General features: G+C 41.4%; 1 protein-coding gene across 6 annotated transcripts in view; it reads right to left on the reverse strand.

Annotated features, from left to right (window-relative positions):
- Positions 1-934: 934 nt before the first annotated feature.
- Positions 935-21,607, reverse strand: part of CEPT1 (choline/ethanolamine phosphotransferase 1) — a 33,302-nt gene continuing 12,629 nt past the window's right edge. For 4 of the 6 annotated variants that reach the window (XM_036343059.1, XM_036343055.1, XM_036343061.1 and 1 more), the window contains 7 exons: positions 21,101-21,242; positions 9,769-9,853; positions 3,955-4,086; positions 3,145-3,303; positions 2,291-2,416; positions 1,620-1,709; positions 935-1,177 (listed from right to left, as the gene is read on the reverse strand). In XM_036343059.1, coding sequence (XP_036198952.1) covers positions 1,124-1,177; positions 1,620-1,709; positions 2,291-2,416; positions 3,145-3,303; positions 3,955-4,086; positions 9,769-9,853; positions 21,101-21,242 — 788 coding nt within the window. In that variant the 3' untranslated portion in view covers positions 935-1,123. Of the gene's footprint in view, positions 1,178-1,619; positions 1,710-2,290; positions 2,417-3,144; positions 3,304-3,954; positions 4,087-9,768; positions 9,854-14,758; positions 14,844-21,100; positions 21,243-21,607 lie in introns of all 6 variants that reach the window. The other 2 variants (XM_036343057.1, XM_036343058.1) reach the window with 2 other exon arrangements.

Genomic DNA, 21,607 nt, shown 5'->3' on the forward strand with positions numbered 1-21,607 from the left:
CACAGGTGCACTGGCCACAGCGCTGGGACGGGGCAGGCGAGCTCTCCAGGTTCCTGGGAGGAAGGGCTGTGAGCCAGAGGGAGGAATTTGTGGTCCGGGGTCACGGAGGGCGGCAATGTCAGTGAGCAGGAGACAGAGGTGTCCATAAATAGGCCTGTCCACCCACTACCTCGTTTGGAAGCTCTGTTTTCGACATCCTACTTCCTACTTGCTATTTTGGGAAGCCCAGTGGAGCTGGGTCAGCTAAAGGTGGAGGGATCCCACAGTGACATTTTTTTCTCTGGAGAAAAGAGAACCGTAGAGTCCGAAGTTTAGGGGGTCACCTAGTCCACTTTCCCTCCACACCTCTCCTACCTTCTGCTGAAACAGTGGAAGGGATGGGGAATATTCAGAAGCATTTTTTCAAGAATTTCATTTTTTAATTTTTATTTTGTGATTCCAGAGAGGAAGGGAGAGGGATAGAGAGAAACATCAGTGATGAGAATCATTGATCAGCTGCCTCCTGCATGCCCCACACTGGGGACCCAGGCATGTGCCCTGACCAGGAATCGAACTGGGACCTTCTGGTTCATAGGTCAATGCTCAACCACTAAGCCATGCCGGCTGGGCCAAGAATTGCATCTTTTTAGTGTGTGTATGTGAGTGTGGCCCTCAGGTCCCTCAATCCTATACAAAGAACACAAATGTCTTTGGAGGGTGGGACAGGGTGATGACAACAACAACAAAAAAACTATCAGGAGCGGAAAAGAATACAGTTCTCCTATGTTTTAAGTTGAATAATTTATACAAAATAGAAAGGTCACAGGACAGAACAACAACACAGCTGACCAAATTTTCTTATTTATTAAAGAACAGAAATAAATTTTGCTTCAAGTTTGAAAAATGACATTAAAATTTACTTTACTTTTCCAGTGAATAAAATTGAGAAAAACGCTGGCTTTCAGATCATATATTTATTTAAAAAAATAAAATGAATCGACAAAGGTACATTATTCCGCATGCTGACAGGGTCCCAGCCCGTGAGACACTCCATTTCTTGAGCAATAAAAAAATGACTTCCTCCACGATGTCAAGATAGGAAACCTTTCCCTCCGAATTCCGGGTGTTGGTCACTAGCTCCCCCTCACACGCCAGTGGGGGACATCTGCTCCTGAGCTGAGCTCCTTGGCAAAGAAAGCTTGAGAAGACATGAATCAAAGATGTCACTAAACGATGATGATTTGTTAAAATTATATAGCAACCGTCTTTTGGCCTGCAAATATTCTACCTAAGAAATCTCCCCTGAAGGGGATCAGCCCCACATGACCATTTTATTCTGAATCCAGGAGAGCTTACAAGCCATGGCACTGTTCCCCACACGCTCGCTTGGCCAAAACCTGTACATCAACATGTACAATATACAGGACAGGACTCGAAACTCCCATTCTCACAGAGGATCGTTAAGGAGTGTTACCAGTAACAAAGGATAAAAGTTATACCACGTTGATTATTATAAATTATACTTGTTCTTGTCCTCCCCACTCTCATTAATATGTTCAGATTCTTTCCTGCAGAAAGCACGAGTTTCCTATACCACACCGACGCCATCACTAGTGATGGTTCGAGTGAGCTGTAGAGACCTTGATTCTGAAGACGTGTATGTGCAGGTGAGATGCGATCTGATTGCAGACGCTGACACAGTAGCGGATCAAATCAAAGAGAGAGAAGACCTGGAACGAAAAGAGGCGATCAGAGTCACCTGACCTGCGAGGGTGCCCTCAGCGTCGACAGTGCAGAGGCGCGGCTTCTGGCTTTCTCCCCTTCTCTTCAGAGTCACCCTCCATTCCATACAATCTAACATCTCAGAGCTCACTGATTCTTCCTTTACAAGGGCCAACAAACTCTTTCTTAGAGACACAGTCATTATTTCAGGCTTTGCGGACCACACGGTCTTTGTCACGAATGCTCAACTCTGCCATTATTGCATGAATGCAGCCACGGACAATACATACATGCATGGCCATGGCTGTGTTCCAATAAAACTTTATTTTCAAAACCAGGCCATTGGCACCCTGGGTGAAGTTTGCCAACTCCTGCTTTACAGTCAGAAATATGGAATTTATAAGCCCTAATGCAGGCAGAATTAAAAGTAATGTAAAAAATGGTTCAAAGATGAAGCCACAAGGAACTCGCACAAAGTCCTATAAATGAGGCTTTGACATTCCAAATCATTACAATTGCAAGATGGATCTCTCAGGACGGGCCCACTGAAACAATAAGTAGCCTCCACATCACGAAATACAATACCTACCAGGGCAATCCAAAGCACAATATATTCATCGATAAAGCTGTTGAAATACTGATCCAGAAACAGAAGTGCTGGGCCTATGAAGGCTGTGTCGTGCAAATGCATTTCACTCTTTGTCATGTGCGCCACCTAGGAAAGAAAGAGAATCACTGGCGTGGGCATTTCCGTGTTGGAGCAATGGTGAGCTACACAGAAAACCAGCACTGTGCTCCAACAGCAAGTCTCAAGAATTCTTTAGCAACATACGTTGAATTTCCCAAACTAAAAACCTGACAACACGAAGTGTGTGTGAGAGCTACACACCAAAGGGCTCTCCCATCAACTAGGCCCCCAAGCACGCATCTCACCAGGAGCCTAATCTGAGTGTCTAGACCAGCCGTGGGCAAACTACGGCCCGCGGCCGGATCCGGCCCGTTTGAAATGAATAAAACTAAAAAAAAAAAAAAAAAAAAAGACAGTACCCTTTTATGCAATGATGTTTACTTTGAATTTATATTAGTTCACACAAACACTCCATCCATGCTTTTGTTCCGGCCCTCCAGTCCAGTTTAAGAACCCATTGTGGCCCTCGAGTCAAAAAGTTTGCCCACCCCTGGTCTAGACTGAGACTGAAGAATGCAGGTGAGCAAACTAAGCACATGAAATTGTGGAGAGAGGGGAGAACTACAGTGGCTCAAGGAGCTCCTGGTAATCTCACTGTCGCTTCACAGAAGATACCAACAGTTCCCAGACTGATGTCAGGAGATTCTGATCGGAGGAGAGCAAACTCGACAACTTCTCAGGACACTACGGAATGAAAACTACGGCCCTAAAACCAGAATCAGATGAAAATTAAAAACAAAAACATTCGTGCTTACCACAAGCTTATTGGTGATTTTAGCAGATACAAAACCAAATGTCAGTATATAAAGACAGGGATGCTTTTCGAAAAGCTGGACTGCGGATTTCTTGTAGATCATCACAGCTAATGTGATCACGGATCCAATGTGGAGAAAAGGAGAAAGGACACTTGTTCCCTGTGCAGGGCAGAGAGGAGATGGATTAGTGGGATTCGATACTGACCAGCTCCAGCTTTTAAGAGCCTCGTGGAATCTGACAGCCAACAGTTCCTACAATGGAGCATCAGAACAGCTCAGGAAAAGCAGCCGCCCGGACTGGGAAGGCACAAACTGAGGAGTTCACTTTTAAGAGGCCAAGCTTATTTTATAAAGCAGACCATACTTTAAAAAAAACACACACACACACAAAAAAACACAGTGCATAAAAGTTTGTGCATATCACATAAATATAAGCATATCATTGTATGCATGTATAAATAAAGCTGAAGTTTTGGATATTACTATTTTTAAGACTAAGTGGAAACTCCTAGTTGACAAGTGATTTTATATAATTCAATACAATTTTTATTGATTTCAGAGAGGAATGGAGAGAGAGAGCTTGAAACATCAATGATGAGAGAGAATCATTGATTGGCTGCCTCCTGCATGCCCCCTGCTGGGGATCAAGCCCGCAATCCAGGCATGTGCCCTGACCAGAATTGAACTGTGACCTCCTGGTTCATAGGTCAATGCTCAACCACTGAGCCATGCTGGCTGGGCGATTTCATATAATTCAAATGAAAAGCAAAGTGACCCCCACACCTGAGTCCTAGCATAAGCAATACTCACTGCGATTGTTGATCCGTTTTTCCCAACACCACCTGTGAAGATTACACGGAAATAATTCGTACAGGAAAATATGGTCCCTGCGACAGTACAAAGTGCAGGAAAAATTTTCACTTGAATATTCAGCACTGGAATCTTTAATAGGTAGAGAGAAAGAGCAATTAAAATATATACAAACTGAAATAGGAAAACAGAACAGTCACATACTCAATTCACATTCTGATATGTTCTTCTCCATGCCCCCCAGTCTAGTAAATACTTAAACTAATGCAAGTTCCTCTCTCTTTTCCTTTATGAGCAACATAACAAGTCTGAAGAGACGAGGCTACACAGAAATTAATCTCACTGTTGACAGCAATCTTTAAAAAGAAAACAACTGGTCCAACTTCATGAATTTGAGTCATAAGCTAAGTGAGCTCATTTAACACATCCCAGGAGTCTGGCAATAGTGAACTGGGCTGTCTCCTGGTGTTTTTATCAAAGAAGAGTTCTCTGTCTTTTTCTTTGTGCATTTTTTTAACTCTACCTCTATATCCGCAATTTGTTACTCATTGTTACGATAAAGCGTGGATGATGAAAGACGAAAAATATTCGCAACTGGATTGAAAACAAAAATTTGTAAACTGGAGAATGGAAGACAGAAGTTCTACTCAGAAGAGTTCCCAAGGCCAAATTGTTAGGATACAAGCAGCTAGGAAGCAGAGGGCAAGGAAGAAGGCGTTCACGTGTGGGGGACAAACACGGCAAGCACATCCAAGTAGGAAAGGGGCTGATTTAAAACAAGGGCGGCTGAGTGGACTGAGATCGTGTATTTAATCTTGCGAATACAAGTCCGCCATTTAAAATGAAATATACTTGCATTAATATTTAAAATCATTTAAGAATCTCTCCCTTCCTATACCTCCCCTTTAGCTTTTCTAAAGTCTCAAGTTTTGTCCAGTATAGATGGAAAGAAAGCAACAATAAAATGATAAGAGTCTAAAAATAGAAACAAATGACTATAGGAACAAGATTCCCAAAGCCCAGGCTTAGCAGGCAATGAGTTTTTACAATGAAAACAAACTAATGAGGGCTGCTGACGCTTTTTAGGCTGCCATCTGCCTACACTTTTAAAACCAAATAGGAAATCTGAGATTTTCAATTTGTTCATATGTATAAAACTGCAGTAAAATTAGTAGATATAATTCTTAATGTTTAGCTCCTCAATTTCTTCAAAATTCTTAAGACCTCTGTTTGTTTACACAACTCTATGACCTCTTGCAAAACTGCAACTCTAAAAAAAAAAAAAAAAAGTTGGAATCAACTGTCTGAACTTCAAGTTGTACTGTGGTGGTGTTTACGCTTCTAACGTGAAATAGGTCAACTTAAAAATCAAGCCCAGACCTCACTGGACCATCCTCAATGCTGTCCTCCTTCCCCGATTGATCTCCAAACCCGACAGACCAATCCAAAACTTGTTTTCCATAGAGAAAACCAACACCATGGCTGCTTGAATTCCAAGAGATTTTTCTGCTCTAGTTCACAAACTAGAGCTATGGCAGTGCGAACCTGATGCACCTGGCGGAAACTCCAAATGCGGGCTGGCTCCCTTTCTGCTCCCATGACAAAGGACCTGTCTGGCAAGAGGGAAACCCTACACTCTCCCACATTTCCAAAGCAGCGAGGCATTCAGGGGCCTGCCTGAATGCGGGCCAGCGGACGGAATGAGCGCCAAGGCTGGCCTTGCAGAGAGCTGTGCACAGCTGGGCTGGACAGCATCACAGCTGTATTTAAAATCTGGAAAATGCTTTGGATCATGGAAATGGTTGCCTTTTGAAAGGAGGAGCAGCAGAAACATTAGCAAAGCCAGGCAAATTAGTAAGTGGCTTGGACCCAAAGTGAGCAAGAACAGGCTCAGAAGCAAGTACCAGAAACATGCCGAGGACGCTGTTCACCCGTCATGTGATGGCCACACGCACCAACCCTGAGCTCCTGGGTGTAAGGCTGTGTCTGAGTTGATTTTTACCTTCTCTCTAGAGCCCCACATATTGCAGGGGCTCCGTACGCACCTGCTGGGTGAAGCGCTCCCTTTCTCTTACTCTCCATGTGGAATTAGTTTTGCGAGCGTGTAAGGACACACGGGCCCCCACTGAGAGGGATCAGGGAAGGGAGCTACCAGGAAATCGGAGGCCGAGTGAAGGGAACGCTGGGGCCAGCGGGATCCCGAGCCTCTCCCGGTGATGAGCCCTTCGAAGTCGGCACCAACTGCTCCGCTTATAAAAAGCACCAGAAGTGTTGCCACTGGCACCTCACACCCAAGATGAAAGAGGGCGGGCACACTGTCTTTCCCAGTCTCTCTCTGTCCTCCTGGGACGCATCCACGGTGGCCACAGTGCACCCGCTCTGTGGGAGCAGCCAGAAAGCTGCGCGAAGACACCTTTACCTCGGCCTCCAGGGCTTCGGGGCCTCAGAGACTGGGCAGGACAAGACAAGCTCTCCTGGGGCCTGGGGCCTGGGGCCTGCCCCACAGCCAGGGAAAAACCCTCTGGATTCCCTGGCTGCATCCAAAGGAATTTATGTTTGAAAAGGGTGGAAGTGGAAAAAAGATCTTAAACCCTCAATTTGCCAGATTGACAATGGACCCATGTTTTGGTTCAATGGTTTGGGTTAATGTAGAATATCGGTTACTAACTGTTACACTAGTTTTCTTATGAGCATAATAAAGTGTTCTTATAGGTTCTATAAATTTCAGCAAAAATAGAAAGTACTATTTTGAGTATAAATACTTTCTTCCAAAGAATGTGGGCTATGACTATCTGTAAATACTTTTAATACAAGTGAATTCTATGAAAAGACAATGTAACATTAGTGTTCACCTTTAAGAAAAACTGCACTTCTTAAGTCTTTTACTTTGAGAATGAGATATAAATTACACTACCAAGTCTTCAGTTCTACCTAATGAATAAGGTGTCTCATGGCTTAATACACACACATTTAATCAACTAGTACATTTACGAGAATCAAATGTCAGTGAGAGCAACCCTGTGGGGATTATTTGTGGGTCCCCTTCAAACCTGTATGCCCCCCCGCCCATTTCAGAAGAGTGATAGGGTAACAGATAGTTCCCAGGCATTCCAAACGGATATATTCCTTGGGGAAGCAATACACACACAAAAATGTGTTATTTTATTTCTTGCAACATGTAAACCACGCCCTAGTGGACTTTTGTGCATAAAAGTATTTTTTCCTTAATAAAAAGAAAAAGAAAGAAAACAAAAACAAGACAAAAAATACCCAACCAAACAAAACAAAATGGTAAAAACTGGTCTCTTTGAAGAGAAAGAAGAGCAGCAAGAAGGTGTGCTCCATGAGCAGCGGACACGAACCACTTACCTCTGCCCGGTAGCTGACCTCCTGCAATCAGCGTTATGAAGACCTCTGCACTGTTTTTGTTTGTTTGCCATAAATTTGCTTTCTGAATATTAGTAAAAGCTTTTGAATGAGGACTTAGAAAGCGTTTTCCATTTTATGACATCAACCTCAGAAGAGATGAAAATTTCACGTCTAGGCCCTAAACAAACCATCTCTCCATTTTGGCGCACAGATAAGTGGGAACACTACACATAGTGCTCTTTCCTGAACGAACATGTTCATCCATAAATGCTTAGGGCCAAGTAAGAAGAAAACAAAAAATGCAGTGGCCTGCGGTCAGTTGTGGGACTCTCCTGGGGACCGTCCGCTCAAAGAACACAGACCTTTTCTCTACGCCCCCAAAGAGCACCAGGATCTGAAGTCCTCCCTTTTCATCCACTGATGGTGACAGGAGGACCGGTGATGCGAATAAGACAGGGCGGGGGGTTTCCCTCTGCTACTCACCTCCCTAGCCCTGAAACTGGACTGGGGGGTCTGCGCACTCCAGGTTAGCCTGGAGCCCGAGGGTTCCTTGTAGAACACTTAATAAAAAAGGATGACTATACTTTCTTAATTATCAATAAAGACAGGACAAAATATTTGATCCTTTAAAAAAATTACATCTCTGATGTATGTATAAATCCTAATTTAAAAAAGGCAACAAGTATACCTGCAGCAAATTTACTGCCAGGCAAAAGCCAAAGAACCAGGGGATGTGTGTTGCCTAAGCGTAACTTCGTGTACAACAGTGCTCCGTGTGCTCCGTACTGATGAGGATAACTGGATGGACAGGTCTACATACCTGATGCTGGCTTTGTTTCTGGATGATCAAGCCAGAATCCCATTTCCTTTTTGTCATCAGTATGCTAAAACTATGGTTATTTATCTATGTTTAAGAGGTTCAAATCAATTTTTTTTTGGGGGGGGGGAGGGCGGAGATTTTGGAATAAAACACAAAGCCATATAACAAATTTAAGTGGGGGTAGGCTTTAGGCTTAGGCTTTAGGCTTTATGATCTAGTTTTAGGAAAAGAAAAATCCTTCCTCTATGGCTGAATTATTTTTAAAACGCAGTTATATAAAAAAATAACTACTAACCTAGTGGAGAGCAAAAGTAATAAAATTCTCTAGTGAGAGCTACAGATGTCAGAATTCACTGAAGACCGTATTGGCGTTGAGACTGCGTGTAGGAAAGATGTGAATCTGAATGATATTACGTACATATTACGTACATGACGAAATAGTTTCAAACTTTTTCTTGTTGACTATAGATTATTTTTATCCCTTCATCCTCCACCCCCCGCCCCCCAAATAAAGGGCATTAAATAATTTCTGGCAATAAATACTTATGGAAGTGTGTTAATTTCACTTCCTCAAGTAACTAATTTACCATCATAAAGTGACTTAGGTGAGGGAAAACTCTTGCTCGGTAAACTTCCCTTATACCTTAACATTAATCTGGTTTTGAAGAACTATGTTCGCATAGAAGCAGTCAATCTTTCTGGTAAGGTAACACCTACTGAGTGACAAATACTGTGCTCTGCTCGGGTGGTGGGAGCGGTCCGAGGTTACCCGGGCCAGGGAGGACAGACTACTTTGGCTCAGATCCGGAGGGTACATTCTCACTGCAAGAGCAGCAACATTTGAGGCTTACGGTGTGATGGGCACCGTTCTAAGTGCTTTACACATATTTACTCATTTAATCCACAAAAATCACCCGACGGGGTCGGGACTGTTGTCCTCATTGTACGGAGGAGGAAGTAAGCAGCAGAGAGCTGACAGGTGACGTTCCCACAGGAGATGGGAGCTGGGGCCGACTCAGGCAGGCGGGCTCCTGAGCCTGTGTCTGAGCCTCCATGGCACACATATCACAGTCCCTCTTCCAGAGGTTTCTGGAAGAGAATTTGGGACTGGAGGGGAGCCTATAGTTTAGGTCAGGTTGAAAACCTAGGGCGTGGCTTGTTAAAAAACACCACACACCAAAAACCCACTATGGCACCGGCTTCAATAGCATCGGTTCTGTTTGGGGGCCAGAGCTAACTTCCTACCCCAAATCTGCCACTCGGCTTTAAGCATATGCCCAAAAAACTGAGTTCGGAAATGGAATAAAAGGGCCGATTTAACCACGTCATTGGTTATCTCACGCTCCCTGCTGTTTCCTCGGCTGTACTAGTAAAATGGAGTGACAAGTCATAACTGGAAAGCGCCTTGAGAACCAGCCCTGGGGGCACCTAAGGCCCCACGTAGAAGGCTAGTGAAATCCACCAGGCCCTAGAGAGAAGTTGGTGTCCGACTGCTGTGAGCCTTTCGTTTTCAGAAAAAAACAAAATAATTTTACATTTCACCCTGTAACCGTGTTATCCTATATTAGAAACACAAGCAAAAGACAACATGCATGACATGGGATACACAATGTGAACGGAATTACCATAGATTGCCAAAAAGGTGGTCCTCCAATCACTGCCAGCAAATGCATGATTATTATGAAGATTTGCACTTCAGTCACATCAATTCTGATTAGGTACAAAAAGCCAAAAAAGCAGAATTACTCAAAACCATTTCAAGTTCATTAGTTGCAAGCTTAGCAGCGTTCCTCTATCATGCACAATCGACAAAAATCTCAAATATCGAGGAAAGGGGAAGAGGAGGTGTCACAAATTTGTTATGAGCAAAATCAAATAAAATCCAGAGCCTTTTCATTTAATTTGATGAATTTCACAGAGCAATAAAAACCCCTCCTTTCCAAAGGAAGTTTCTGAGGTTGGGCTGAAAACTTAGAGCTTAACCTTTCCAACCAAAAAGAAAAAACGAAGTGTGTGTATTAAATTTTGAGTGTCAAGCAGAGGATTGCGTTGGACCGCCGTATAACACGAGATCTTGAAATACTGCTTTGTAGTATCCAGCGGAAGAAATGGAGAGCTTTCACTAGTCGCAAAAACCACGGAGACCTTGTACAGCGGACTGCCCTTTAGACATCCTCATGTCAGGCCTTCCATGGTACGGGGGTGAAAAAAGTTCCACCCAGTTGTCAAATTCTCAGGTTTATTAGGTCAACTACCCAAAGGTTTCTGGAAAGAAGACATTGAAAGCAGTCAAGAGTTAGCTTCGAGGTAGCTGGGAGTGATCGTACAGTCAAAAAGAGGCAAACGTGGTGCAAAAACAGGGCAGCAGAAATGAGAAGGCCGAGAGTCTGGAAAAAAGAATACGGGCAAAAAGACTGAGGAGCAAAGCCTACACTGGGGTTCCCTTCCTGCCGGCACTTCGTCAAACCTGGAGGCTCTCATCCCCAGAGGCCTGGATCCAAAGGCCTCTGAATGTTGAGAACTTACCCTACAGATACGCCTGCACACCATGTTCGCACAAGGTGTTTCCTTACCGTGTTATTTATAATAGCAAACTAGAAATGAGGTGTGGTCCCAGAAATTAGGTGCCTCGGCGGCATATTTGGTAGCTTTTTAAAGAAGAGTGGGGCAGCTCCCTACATAGTGATATAGACACATACTAATGACATAATAGGTAAAAAACAACAACTGTGTTCTAGATTGTGCATATGTTATTTTTTCTATATAAAAATATTCTATTTTTTATTTTTGCCATTAATTCTATAACAAGTTGCTGGAAGGATAAATCATAAACTGAGAACAGTAGTTACCTAGTGGAGGGCAGCATGGGAACCAGCCTGCTGGGAGAGGAGGCGGGAGACCACTAACTACATATCTTTTTTTTATAATGTTAGTTTTTAAACAAAGTGAGTAATTTATCTGTTATGAAAGTAAGCTTTTTTTTTAAGTCTAAGAAAAATAGGTATCGACAGCAGCCAGGGGGCTCAACTCCCAGAGCAGAGCCGAGCACTCACTTCTAAAGCTGACACTGAGAACAAACAGTTTAAGGGTCGGAAGCTCTCAAACCCACAGCAAGTAACTAGGCTGAAACGGTCTCTCACCGCTAAAAAAACCTGATCCTCGTGTGTTCAAGAATGGTTTTTAAACAAGCTGATTAAGCTGCAAACATACAGTGATGCAGTTATCTCGATATACACATTTTTATGGGGGGGAAATGGACTGGGTTAGGCTAAAAAGAATCTGTAGAGCTGACCTGGTGAGTGGTGTTGCCAATAAGGAAAATGACACTCAGTAGCAGACTCAGGAGGCTAAGCAGGTGTCAGAGACGATCGGCTCTGTTTCGGGTGGAGGGCAGACATCTTACAACATTTTGCTGGATATATGAAGCAGCCTTGTGGGAGGGGAAGGGCCAGAAGTATAGAATTACAAAATAAAAATGGAGGGAACCTCATGCAATTATTTGTACCTCGGATAAATGTAAAAGAGAATAGAAAACATGAAAGATCTTGACAAAGCCCCAAACTGGGATACCTACCACATGCACTTGGTTTGAATTCCAAGACAATTCAGTATTAAGTGAGGGTGTGAAGGGGTTTAACTGGCATTCGGGGACGGTTGATAAGCATGGTAATCACCAATCACCTTTGCCCAGAATGTTTTACGTATTGTGTGCATTTCAAAGATAGACTTGCAAATTTGCAAACATAATTTTTTTTGTTAAACTATACACAGCAAATATAATTGTGTTGTAATCTGGGTTGGCTACCAGCTTGGTTAACACATGCACTAGCGCTAAATTCACCAAGTCAAAGAAACCCAGGTTTGTACAATTTGACTTGTGAGCTATTATTTCAAAAGAAGCATTTTATTCAAAAGTCATTGAAGGTGCCTGGAATCCTATTCAAAGATTAGATTGCTATTAACTGCAGATTTGCAATTATTCATAAATGGACCTGAGGTGCTAGGGAACATGCATAACCAGAATAAGGCATTCCTTATGTACGTTACCAGAAATACCAGGGGTGGGGAGAAGACTGGCAGCCTGGAGTAAAGATTAGCTCGAAATGCAATACACTGCCTTCCGATATTTAACTTCCTGCCCTTGATAAGGGGCAAACTGGGCATGGCAAGCTTAGGTTAATGCTAAATAAGTATTACCAGTACAGCTGAGTGATAACCATGAGTATTTTAAATTCAAGTGATATCTACAGAGGAAGTCTAAATGTCTATTTCTGAGGTAAGCTGAATTATTTAAAACAGTATTGTCTACCATGTGAATGATTACCTGGATCTTTAGATTATCTTTGAAGACTTAAAACAAAAACAAAAAATAACCTGTCTAGTGACTCTGAGTAAGAAGAGAATAGCCAAGGGCTAGCGTAGAACAGGTCCTCCAAGAGGGATCCAAGTTTGCTAAGGGGCAGCCTGTCCTTCTCATCTTGGAAAACAGTCCTCTCAGCTCACTGAGTGATCATCTTGGAGTTAGATAAAGGGTTCCCAGGCGTATTCTCCCACTCGCACTAGCACAATCAATTCCGGAAGAAACCTGGAGACCATCGGGAGTCACTAACACAGGTCTGAAATTAGTAATAATGGTAATGACCACTTACTATATGCCAGTCACTGTAGTTAACACACTATATTTTTTACTCTTAATCTTCAAAATCATGCTGGGAGGCAGGACCTAGTACCACCATCCTATAGGTGGGACATTTAGTAAGATAGGCAAAATGACTTCCACAGGCCCATGACAGAGCTAGTAAGTGCTGTTCCTACACAATGCTGACCAAACTCTCCTAAATTTTAGACTATGAATCAACAGGGACAAACGTCTGTCACAGGTGTTTAACTTGCTATCACTGGGATGTTTATACGTTTCAGGATGATGTTTCTCGTCTTCTCACACAATTTTCTCTAAAATGGCACAGCCCAATAGGCAAGTGCTGACATAGGAAGTTTCGATGTTAATAAATGAAATTAATTTGGAAACAAATTAGAAATAACCACTTATTGTGAAGCTTATTTTTCCCCTGAACTCTGTAAGAAAAAATAAGTACATCTGACAATTTTATTTAAATGGGCAAATCAGTTAAAGTGACAAATACTAAAAGCAAAAGAAGACATCTGCAGGTTCGCAGCAACTGGTGAAAGGGAAGACAGCGTATGTGGAGGAAAAGCATCTTTCAGGTTACAATGAAAATGCATTAGTTTCCACAAACATTTTAATAGGAGGGACCTCTAAATATAGGGCACTTAGTTATCACACATAAACACAGTGAAAGTAAACAATATAGTCCATATCTTGACTATGAATTTCATTAGGAATAGTGGTGACAGTGACCTTTGGTGAATGTAATTAATAGTAACAGATGAGCTATAGAAAATTACAAATCTAGACAAGTGCAGTGAGCATAAAGCCTCAGATCTTCGGAGAAAGTACTAAAGACAGGTGAACAGTAAAGGAGTGCTATAGGGTGACACCCTGAACGAGGCACATGATTCTACCCCAGGAGGGAATTCCACAAATAATTATGAAAATATATTGTGAAGTCAATTGGAAATGGCTTTAGTTTTGTTCTTAAAACATGCCTAGAGTCCTTGGTATTCTCCACATGCCAAATGTTTTTGATGAAAAAAAAAAAAGTTGTAGAAGATCCCTCACTACTGACTTGTCACCAAAGTCATCGTTACTGCCACTGAATAACTAGATTTACAAAATAAACAGAATCAAAGCTCTATTTTTCTTGTAAATAAACTCTTTCATTCTAAAGTGTGAAGGACTCTGGCCTATTCTAGTGGGAAACCATTTCCTAATAAATCTTCAAAATTTTAAAAGTCCTAAGGTCAAAATCAGACTTCTAATATATGAAGAAAAAGATACATTTCTTACTCTTAGCATTAACTACAGAAATATGTATTTAATATTAAAAAGCACAACCTGAAAAGGAAAGTAGTCAAAGGATGACTATAGTAACAGGAAAGCTAAAGATACTTAGTTTTAAAAGCACAAGAGAGGAAAATATTAAACATAATAGAAGCGAGAACAGCTTGTAGCATTAATTTTTAAAAACAAAATTACTGCACACAGAAGCAGAAGCACTAGTACTACATAGCTTAAATGATACGCTAAGTAAGTGAAAAGAGTAAATAGAATCTTTTCTACATCGCTATAAAAAGCTCTCTCGACTTAAGTATCTAATGAAAACTCTGCTTGCTTTATTGTTTTCAAAATATAAATACCCAAAGAATTCTATTTCATGGTGGAAAGGTATTTGTTTTTTAAAAATATTACATAGAGCAAAAATAATATTGGTTACAGTAGGTAAATGGGAGAGAAAATTGTTTTTAGCATCAGATCATCAAAATATTATTTTTAAAAAATTCTGTTTAATAGGGTGGATTTTTATTGCCCTATTATATATTAAAATTATTCGTTTTCTAATAACCTGTTTGCCTGTGAAATACCACCAGACTTTTGATTTTTTGTTTTTTAATTACTCTGTGCATGACAAAGGTGCTGTCTTCATTGAGTTCACGCCATTGTTCATTGGACAGCATGAATATTCTAGCAGTTACCGTGGAGTTCCAGAACCAAGGTCCCAGGGTTCCTGTGAGAAGCTGGCATATTATAATTATGATCTGGGACTCTGTAACATCGAATCTATGCATAAGGAAACAAACATTTCAAAATAGCTTTACTCAGAGCTTCTGCTAAAGAGCCCTACTAAAACAGGTAACAACGTGAGATTTAAAATGTAGCATTCTCCTTATAAAGACATCTAAAGTTTCAACAATATGATTTATACAATACTATTGTCCTCCCATGCATACATGGACATTTCTTACCCAAATCCAAATAGTAGCAAAGCATAAAAATTAAAACCATAACACTGAATAAATGACTTGTAAATCGGCAGCTGGAAACACTAGGACTAAAAACACAAGTCAGCTCTCAATGACCTAGGAATGGTGACTACTGCTTGTCAAATAATCACACCGTCTGGGAGGTAGGTACCGTGAGCGCCAGGACCTATCTGGGCAGGCCTGTGGTAAATGCTCCCCAGCAGCCCCAATGTACAGACATCTGTGTGTTTGGGAAACCACGGATACCTCGCATCCCTTCACCACCCCACACTCACCTCGCCCCTACCTCTGCTCTCAGTAACATCAACACATGAAGGGGCAAGGGCGAGTGGGGAAGGGTGACCTTTAGGAATTGGTTAGAGCAAAAATCAAAGTGGCCTTTTCATTGTTCTGCTTCCTGATCATCTCTAGTCCAGAATCTTATCCTCTCCTCTTTCTCTTCCCTTAATTCCAGCTGTCACTCTCTACTGCACTGGAAACGTTTATTAGTGGTCAAGGTAAATAAAACATCCAATTCAATCGCTAAAAAAAATTTTGGTGACAAGATAAAAGCTAGTTTGGGGGTGGGGGTGGCCGGGGAGAGGTCAATGGGGGTAAAAGGAGACTCATGTAATACTTTAAACAATAAAGAATTTAAATTAAAAAAAGAAAAAAGCTAGTGGTTTAGAACAGGCTCCAAAGAAAATGGGCACATTCAAACCTAAGAACCAAGGAGTGCTAATGATCAGGGCCCACAATTTCACCTGCTGATCCGGAGTCCAAACTGCACTCAGGTTTTACATTCATATAGTTGTTTTAGGATATTATCTATGATTTTTTGATAAAATGGGCAGAGTCCAAATGAGTGAATCATTGCTGAGAAAAAATACACGGGAAAACCGAAACTAAAGGGAAATCTTTGGTGTTCAATAATCCACGTGATAAATCTTAAACATTTACAGATCCAGATCCTATCAAGGCATTTGACAAGAAGTTTCCTCATTTCCAATGCACAGGAAGTGGCTCAGACATTAATAGTTTTTAATGACTAGGAGGTTTTCAACTATTTATTCTTTAGAGCAGGGGTGGGGAACGGCCAGGCCATATAAGGCCCGCAAAATCATTGGGTCTGGCCCTGCCAAGGGAACTGCAGGCGGGACCTGAAATTCAATAAATCTAGGAGTTTTTTTCATAGCAACATAAATTTATACTAAATGAATAATATTGAGCAAATGATGTTATAAATATCCAAATGGCCCTTGGCAGAAAAACGGTTCCCTAGCTCTGTTTAGAGGTTACCTGGGTAAGAAGGTGAACTGGATTTGTCAGACTACCAGTAGAATACATAGCCTATTAATGTTTTTCATTTAATTATAGAAAAAAATGCAATAAAGTGAAGAAAAATACTCTACCTGCCATAATTATAAGTAATAAGAACTCTGGAAGTAATCTTTGTAAATTTAATGGACTCACAGAAAGAACCTTAGATGTCACCTAATCCCAAACTCTTACTTTATACATTAGAGAATGAGGACCATGAAGGTTAGGGCCTTGCCCAAGCTGATGTACAGAGGAGGCCATTTAGAGAGGACACTTGAGACAAGACACACTGGCCTGAGTTCAATTTACTATAATTACTTTCTTTTTTTTTCCTCCTAAAAAGGTAACTTCAGAGTTGTGGGTTTTTTTTTCCCTAGCCAGTTTGGCTCAGTGGATAGCGCCTCGGCCTGTGGATTGAAGGGTCCCAGGTTCAATTCTAGTCAAGGGCACATGCCCGGGTTGCGGCCGATCAATGATTCTCTCTCATCATTGATGTTTCTATCTCTTTCTCCCTCTTCCTTCCTCTCTGAAATCAATAAAAATAGATTTTTTTTAAAAAAACGAAGGTTGTTTTTTCTGAAATGATAATTTAAGAAAGAGTTCTATCTTAAAGATTTTTTAAGGCCCACGGTTTGCATAAATATAGTTCATTAAGGATTGTTTAGGGTTTCTAAGCATTTAATTTATTAAAATGATTCTACACAGACATCTACATGTTATACATTAAAAATACCTGGATACGGAGGGTTTAGACCTTAAGAGAGGAAATGTGAACTCTTGCGTTTAATATAATTGACAAACAATTTAAAGAATATTTTACAAGTGTTTACAAATGAGCTTCAACTCATAATTCTTATCTTCTCCCACGGACTCAATCCTTCTACGAAGTTCTAGCCTCTAAACCTATTCCCTCCCCAGCCTTTCCTATCCAGACTTATAATAACGATCCTGACGGGCTCAGCCGGCCTGGGAGGGTCCGATGAGCAGTACTCATCCACCAGCTCTACTTGCTCAGACCAGAAGCACCGCCAGGACAGGGCCCTGGGTAGGGATGTGGTGGGTACTGCTCCCTGCACACGGCGGCTTTTACCTGTGACCATGGTAAAGTGCCGGCAGGTACAGCTCACACTGGCCACTCACAATACCTGACGCTGAGTGGAAATTAGTTAGTAATAGATGAATTAAATTATTGGGCCTCTTTATTCAAGGTACTAAGAGAACATTTAACAGGAACTAAAAATAGTGACATTAGGAGACTAAGGAAAACAAATACAAATTTCTAATTTGGCAAACATTTTGTTTTATAAGGTTATTAAAGGTATAGCAACCTGAATTTATGGTATATAAAAAGAAATCCTCGTGATTTTTTTCACGTATGTGTGTAAACATCAAAATAAAATAATTAAAGTAAGTATTTAAAAATAAAATTCCTAAGGGGCCTAAGGCTGCTTCCACTTTCCTCTGAATAAGAAGAAGGGATTTTAAAAAATTTCTTTATTCAAACTACATTTGAGGGTTGCCCTTGCCCTTCCTTCCTAATTAAACAAAACAAACTCTGGGCTTTCTCCTCCACGACACAGACTTGGCTTCCCTAGACATGTTCCTCTGCTACCTGCTCTCGCAGAACATGGGAACGCCAGCATGGCGTTTTTAGAACTTCTTTAAAAATACCGTTATTACTCCATATGCCCTAGCATTTGGATAAATATCTTCTTAAATGTAAAGCACTGGCAGCATATTTCTATGAAGGCGGTAACTTACTTTTAATTTAAAAATATCAATTCAACGTTGCCTTAATGTGAATGCAGGATTTCAGAAAATAGTATACAATTTTCCCAAATCAAAACCAATCCCTTATAATACTATTTAATTTGAAGGGAGATGTTAAACGCAAACTGGCCTCAATATCTCACTGTAATTTTCACACCGTTGTAAGGCAGTGCCAGTCGCTCCTGTCTTTACCCTACTCTCCTCTCTAGTCGACTTCCTGTGTATGCTGGGACCTTTCCCATTAAAAATTAGTGGGAATCAACTTTTACAAAATATAAAACCCTCCCTCCTTTGAGCCACGTTCTCTCTTGCTGCTTCCCACCACAGCCACCCATTCTGTACGTGGCCTGCGGTAGCCGTGCGCTTACGTATTCCTTCCACGTGTCACCCCTACAATCTGGCTTCTGCCCCCACTACAGAGAAACCACTCTGCTGGCCTCACACTGCCAAATCAATGTACACTTTTCTGTCCTCATTTTGAGTCTTGGCAGCATTTAGCATTGTTCTCTTTCAAAATCCATTCCGGTATGCCTCCTCCTACTCTGCTGTTCAATTTCATGGGCTTCTTTCTAGGCTTGCTTTCTATGTTTTCTGCTATTCTTATCCTATCCGACGTCTAAAATCCCCCATATACATCTTCTAGATGGAACTCTCCCTTCAAATAGGCTCCTCCGGCCTGGCCGGGTAGCTCAGTTGGTTGGAGTGTCCCCATGCCAAGGTTTGGGGTTCAATCCCCGGTCAGGGCACATACACGAATCCATCAATGAATGCCTAATTGAGTGAACAACAAATCAGTGTTTCTCTCTCTCTACCTCCCTTCCTCTCTCTCTCTCAAAAGGCTCCTTCTCCTGTAGTGCCTTCTCTACCTTCCATCCACCCACCTGAGAAGGTGATCTGGGAGCCATGCCAGTCTCCGCGCCCTCTCACTCTCCAAATCCAGACAGAGAAGTCCTACAGTTTCTACCTCTAAATCTCCAACCACCCCCCCGCCCCCCGCCTTCCACAGCAGTCTCTGTGCGAGTTCATTCCTCACATTCACTGTGCTGATGCCTCCTAAGGGGTCTCCTTCCTTCTGTCAGGGCCACTCCAATCCACTCATCAGAATGCTGTCAGACTGGCCCTGCGTTAGGCCCTGCAAAGGTTCCCCACAGATCCAGGATCAAAGCTCACATTTCTGGGCAGGACAAAGGCCCTGGATTTTCTGGGTCTTCTCCAGCCCTAGCTCCTGCCACTCCCCTACAGGCATCTGATGCGCTAATGATGTGGCGCTGCCCGCAGTTCTCCAAGTAGGTATTTCGTCAAAGGAATACGCCACCAGGACAGCGCTAAGACCGGCGAACAGAAAGCTGTCAGAGCAAGTCATGCCCACAAACACCATCCATTTCCTCCTCCCTGCTCCCAGGGCTTCCGCTTCCCTTCCCCGGGGCTCACGCCATGTGGGTGATGCTGCTTTACTTAAAGGGGAAGAGAATACATTAGGGCTAGGTGACAGACACCTTTTCAAAATAAGGGCCTGAAAGTTAACTCTGAGAGCATACCAATGGAACACAAACTGTGTGAAATCCAGATAGTAAAAAGTACCATCACTTAATTAGCAAACCAAGTGATCGTAGAAGTCTGAGGGGAAAAAACATTGGTACATAATATTTTCAAACAGTGCTTTGTAAAAATAGTATCAGAAATTTTAAATATTTTCTGAGCACTGATCATTTTTTTTTTTAGCACTGATCATTTTTAAACTGCTGATGAATGCATACAGTCTTCAATTGGACACTCACATCCACTATTGTCTCTTATAATAAAAATAACATTTTAAAATGGGTCTTAAACATGTTTTCTAAACCCCTTTATTGAGACATGTCTCTTAGCTAATATCCAAAATATTAATAATTATTTAGTTACTGTCATAAGAACATCTTAAATTATATTTAAATAAGTTTAGCAAAAGTCATCTCAACTAAACTTTTAGGGAACACCTGACTTTCTATGAACTCTGTATTTTTCAAAACCTCAACAACTAAATTCATTATGGATCTAATATTCAAAACTCCATTAATGATTCATCTTAATTAGAGACTAGGTTAAGATGTTCTATCATTTACCATCAGATCTTTATTTTGACATTTCATGATGTATTCTGAGTCTTTTTTCAAGTTCTTTCTCTTTTAATCTTATACCATGAAAAAATAAAAGATTAACTTGAGCAGTATAAATAGGATCTGTGATACTTGATTAAACACTAGTTGGTCAATTCCACCCTTACCCTCATTCCAAGACTGGTTTACTCATTAATATTTATGGATCACGACGCTGAACTATTCACTTTGCGGTTTGAAGGAGTTTTTGTATTTTATTTTTTAAATTCTTAGGCATTTTGTTGGCAGTAATAACCTATATGGTGTGCTCACGTCAATCAAATTACCAAGAGTTTATATTTTTATAGACTCATAAATAAAACAATGTGAAAAGAATAAAACCTTATTAAGCTACGATATTTAGAAATTAGAGTTGCTCTTTGCTCTTTTTAAGTATCTTTTTCTTTCCTGAAAATGAATTTTCATAGATCAAAATAAAACACAGGCCCGGCTGGTGTGGTTCAGTGGTTGAGCGTTAACCTATGAACCAGGAGGTCCCAGTTCAATTCAGGTCAAGGCACATGCCTGGATTGCAGGCTCGGTCCCCAGCAGGGGGCGTGCAGGAGGCAGCCGATCAATGATTCTCTCACATCATTGATGTTTCTATCTCTCTCTACTTCTTCCTTCCACTCTGAAATCAATTTTAAAAAAAATCAAAAACCAAAAAAACTGTGATAGAAGGACACATAATGGAGACCCTTGGGTAATAGCTAGAATTATGAGGGTTCTCAACTTCTTTCATTTACTAAACTAATTTTGTAATTTGACCAATACCTAATATTCACATACCTATAAGCAACATTCTTGTTGCTTGAAAGATAAAACAAAATAACCATTAAGTGCTACTCACATTCCAAATCGCAATGTTCCAGAAACATATGTTTGCCAGTGCGCACAATAGAACATGAACGTCCCAGCAAAACAACAAAAGAACATCCAATCGGGATTTGTCCCCAGTTGCACCGCAATACAAGTTCCAAGAACCACAAACACTGCAAAAGAAAGATCACAATCAACACCTGAACAATCTGAACAAAAAAACACGGAGCTGACCGGTTTGGCTCAGTGGATAGAGCATTGGCCTGTGGACTGAAAGGGCACAAACCTCAGTTGCAGGCTCCTCCCCGGCCTGGGCCCTGGTTGGGACGAGTGCAAGAGGCAACCAATCGATGGGTTTCTCTCACCAATATTTCTCTGTCTTTCCCTCTCTCTTCCACTCTCTCTAAAAATCAATGGAAAAATATCCTTGAGTGAGGATTAAAAAAAACAAAAACAGACACAAGAAGGCCCCACACTCAGCTGAAATGATTTTAGAGGCAAAAGAAAGACGCTGTAAATGTACAATCTCAGTTATCAA

The sequence above is a fragment of the Myotis myotis genome, unplaced genomic scaffold, assembly GCF_014108235.1.
Source record: "Myotis myotis isolate mMyoMyo1 unplaced genomic scaffold, mMyoMyo1.p scaffold_m19_p_18, whole genome shotgun sequence".
NCBI classification, from domain to species: domain Eukaryota; kingdom Metazoa; phylum Chordata; class Mammalia; order Chiroptera; family Vespertilionidae; genus Myotis; species Myotis myotis.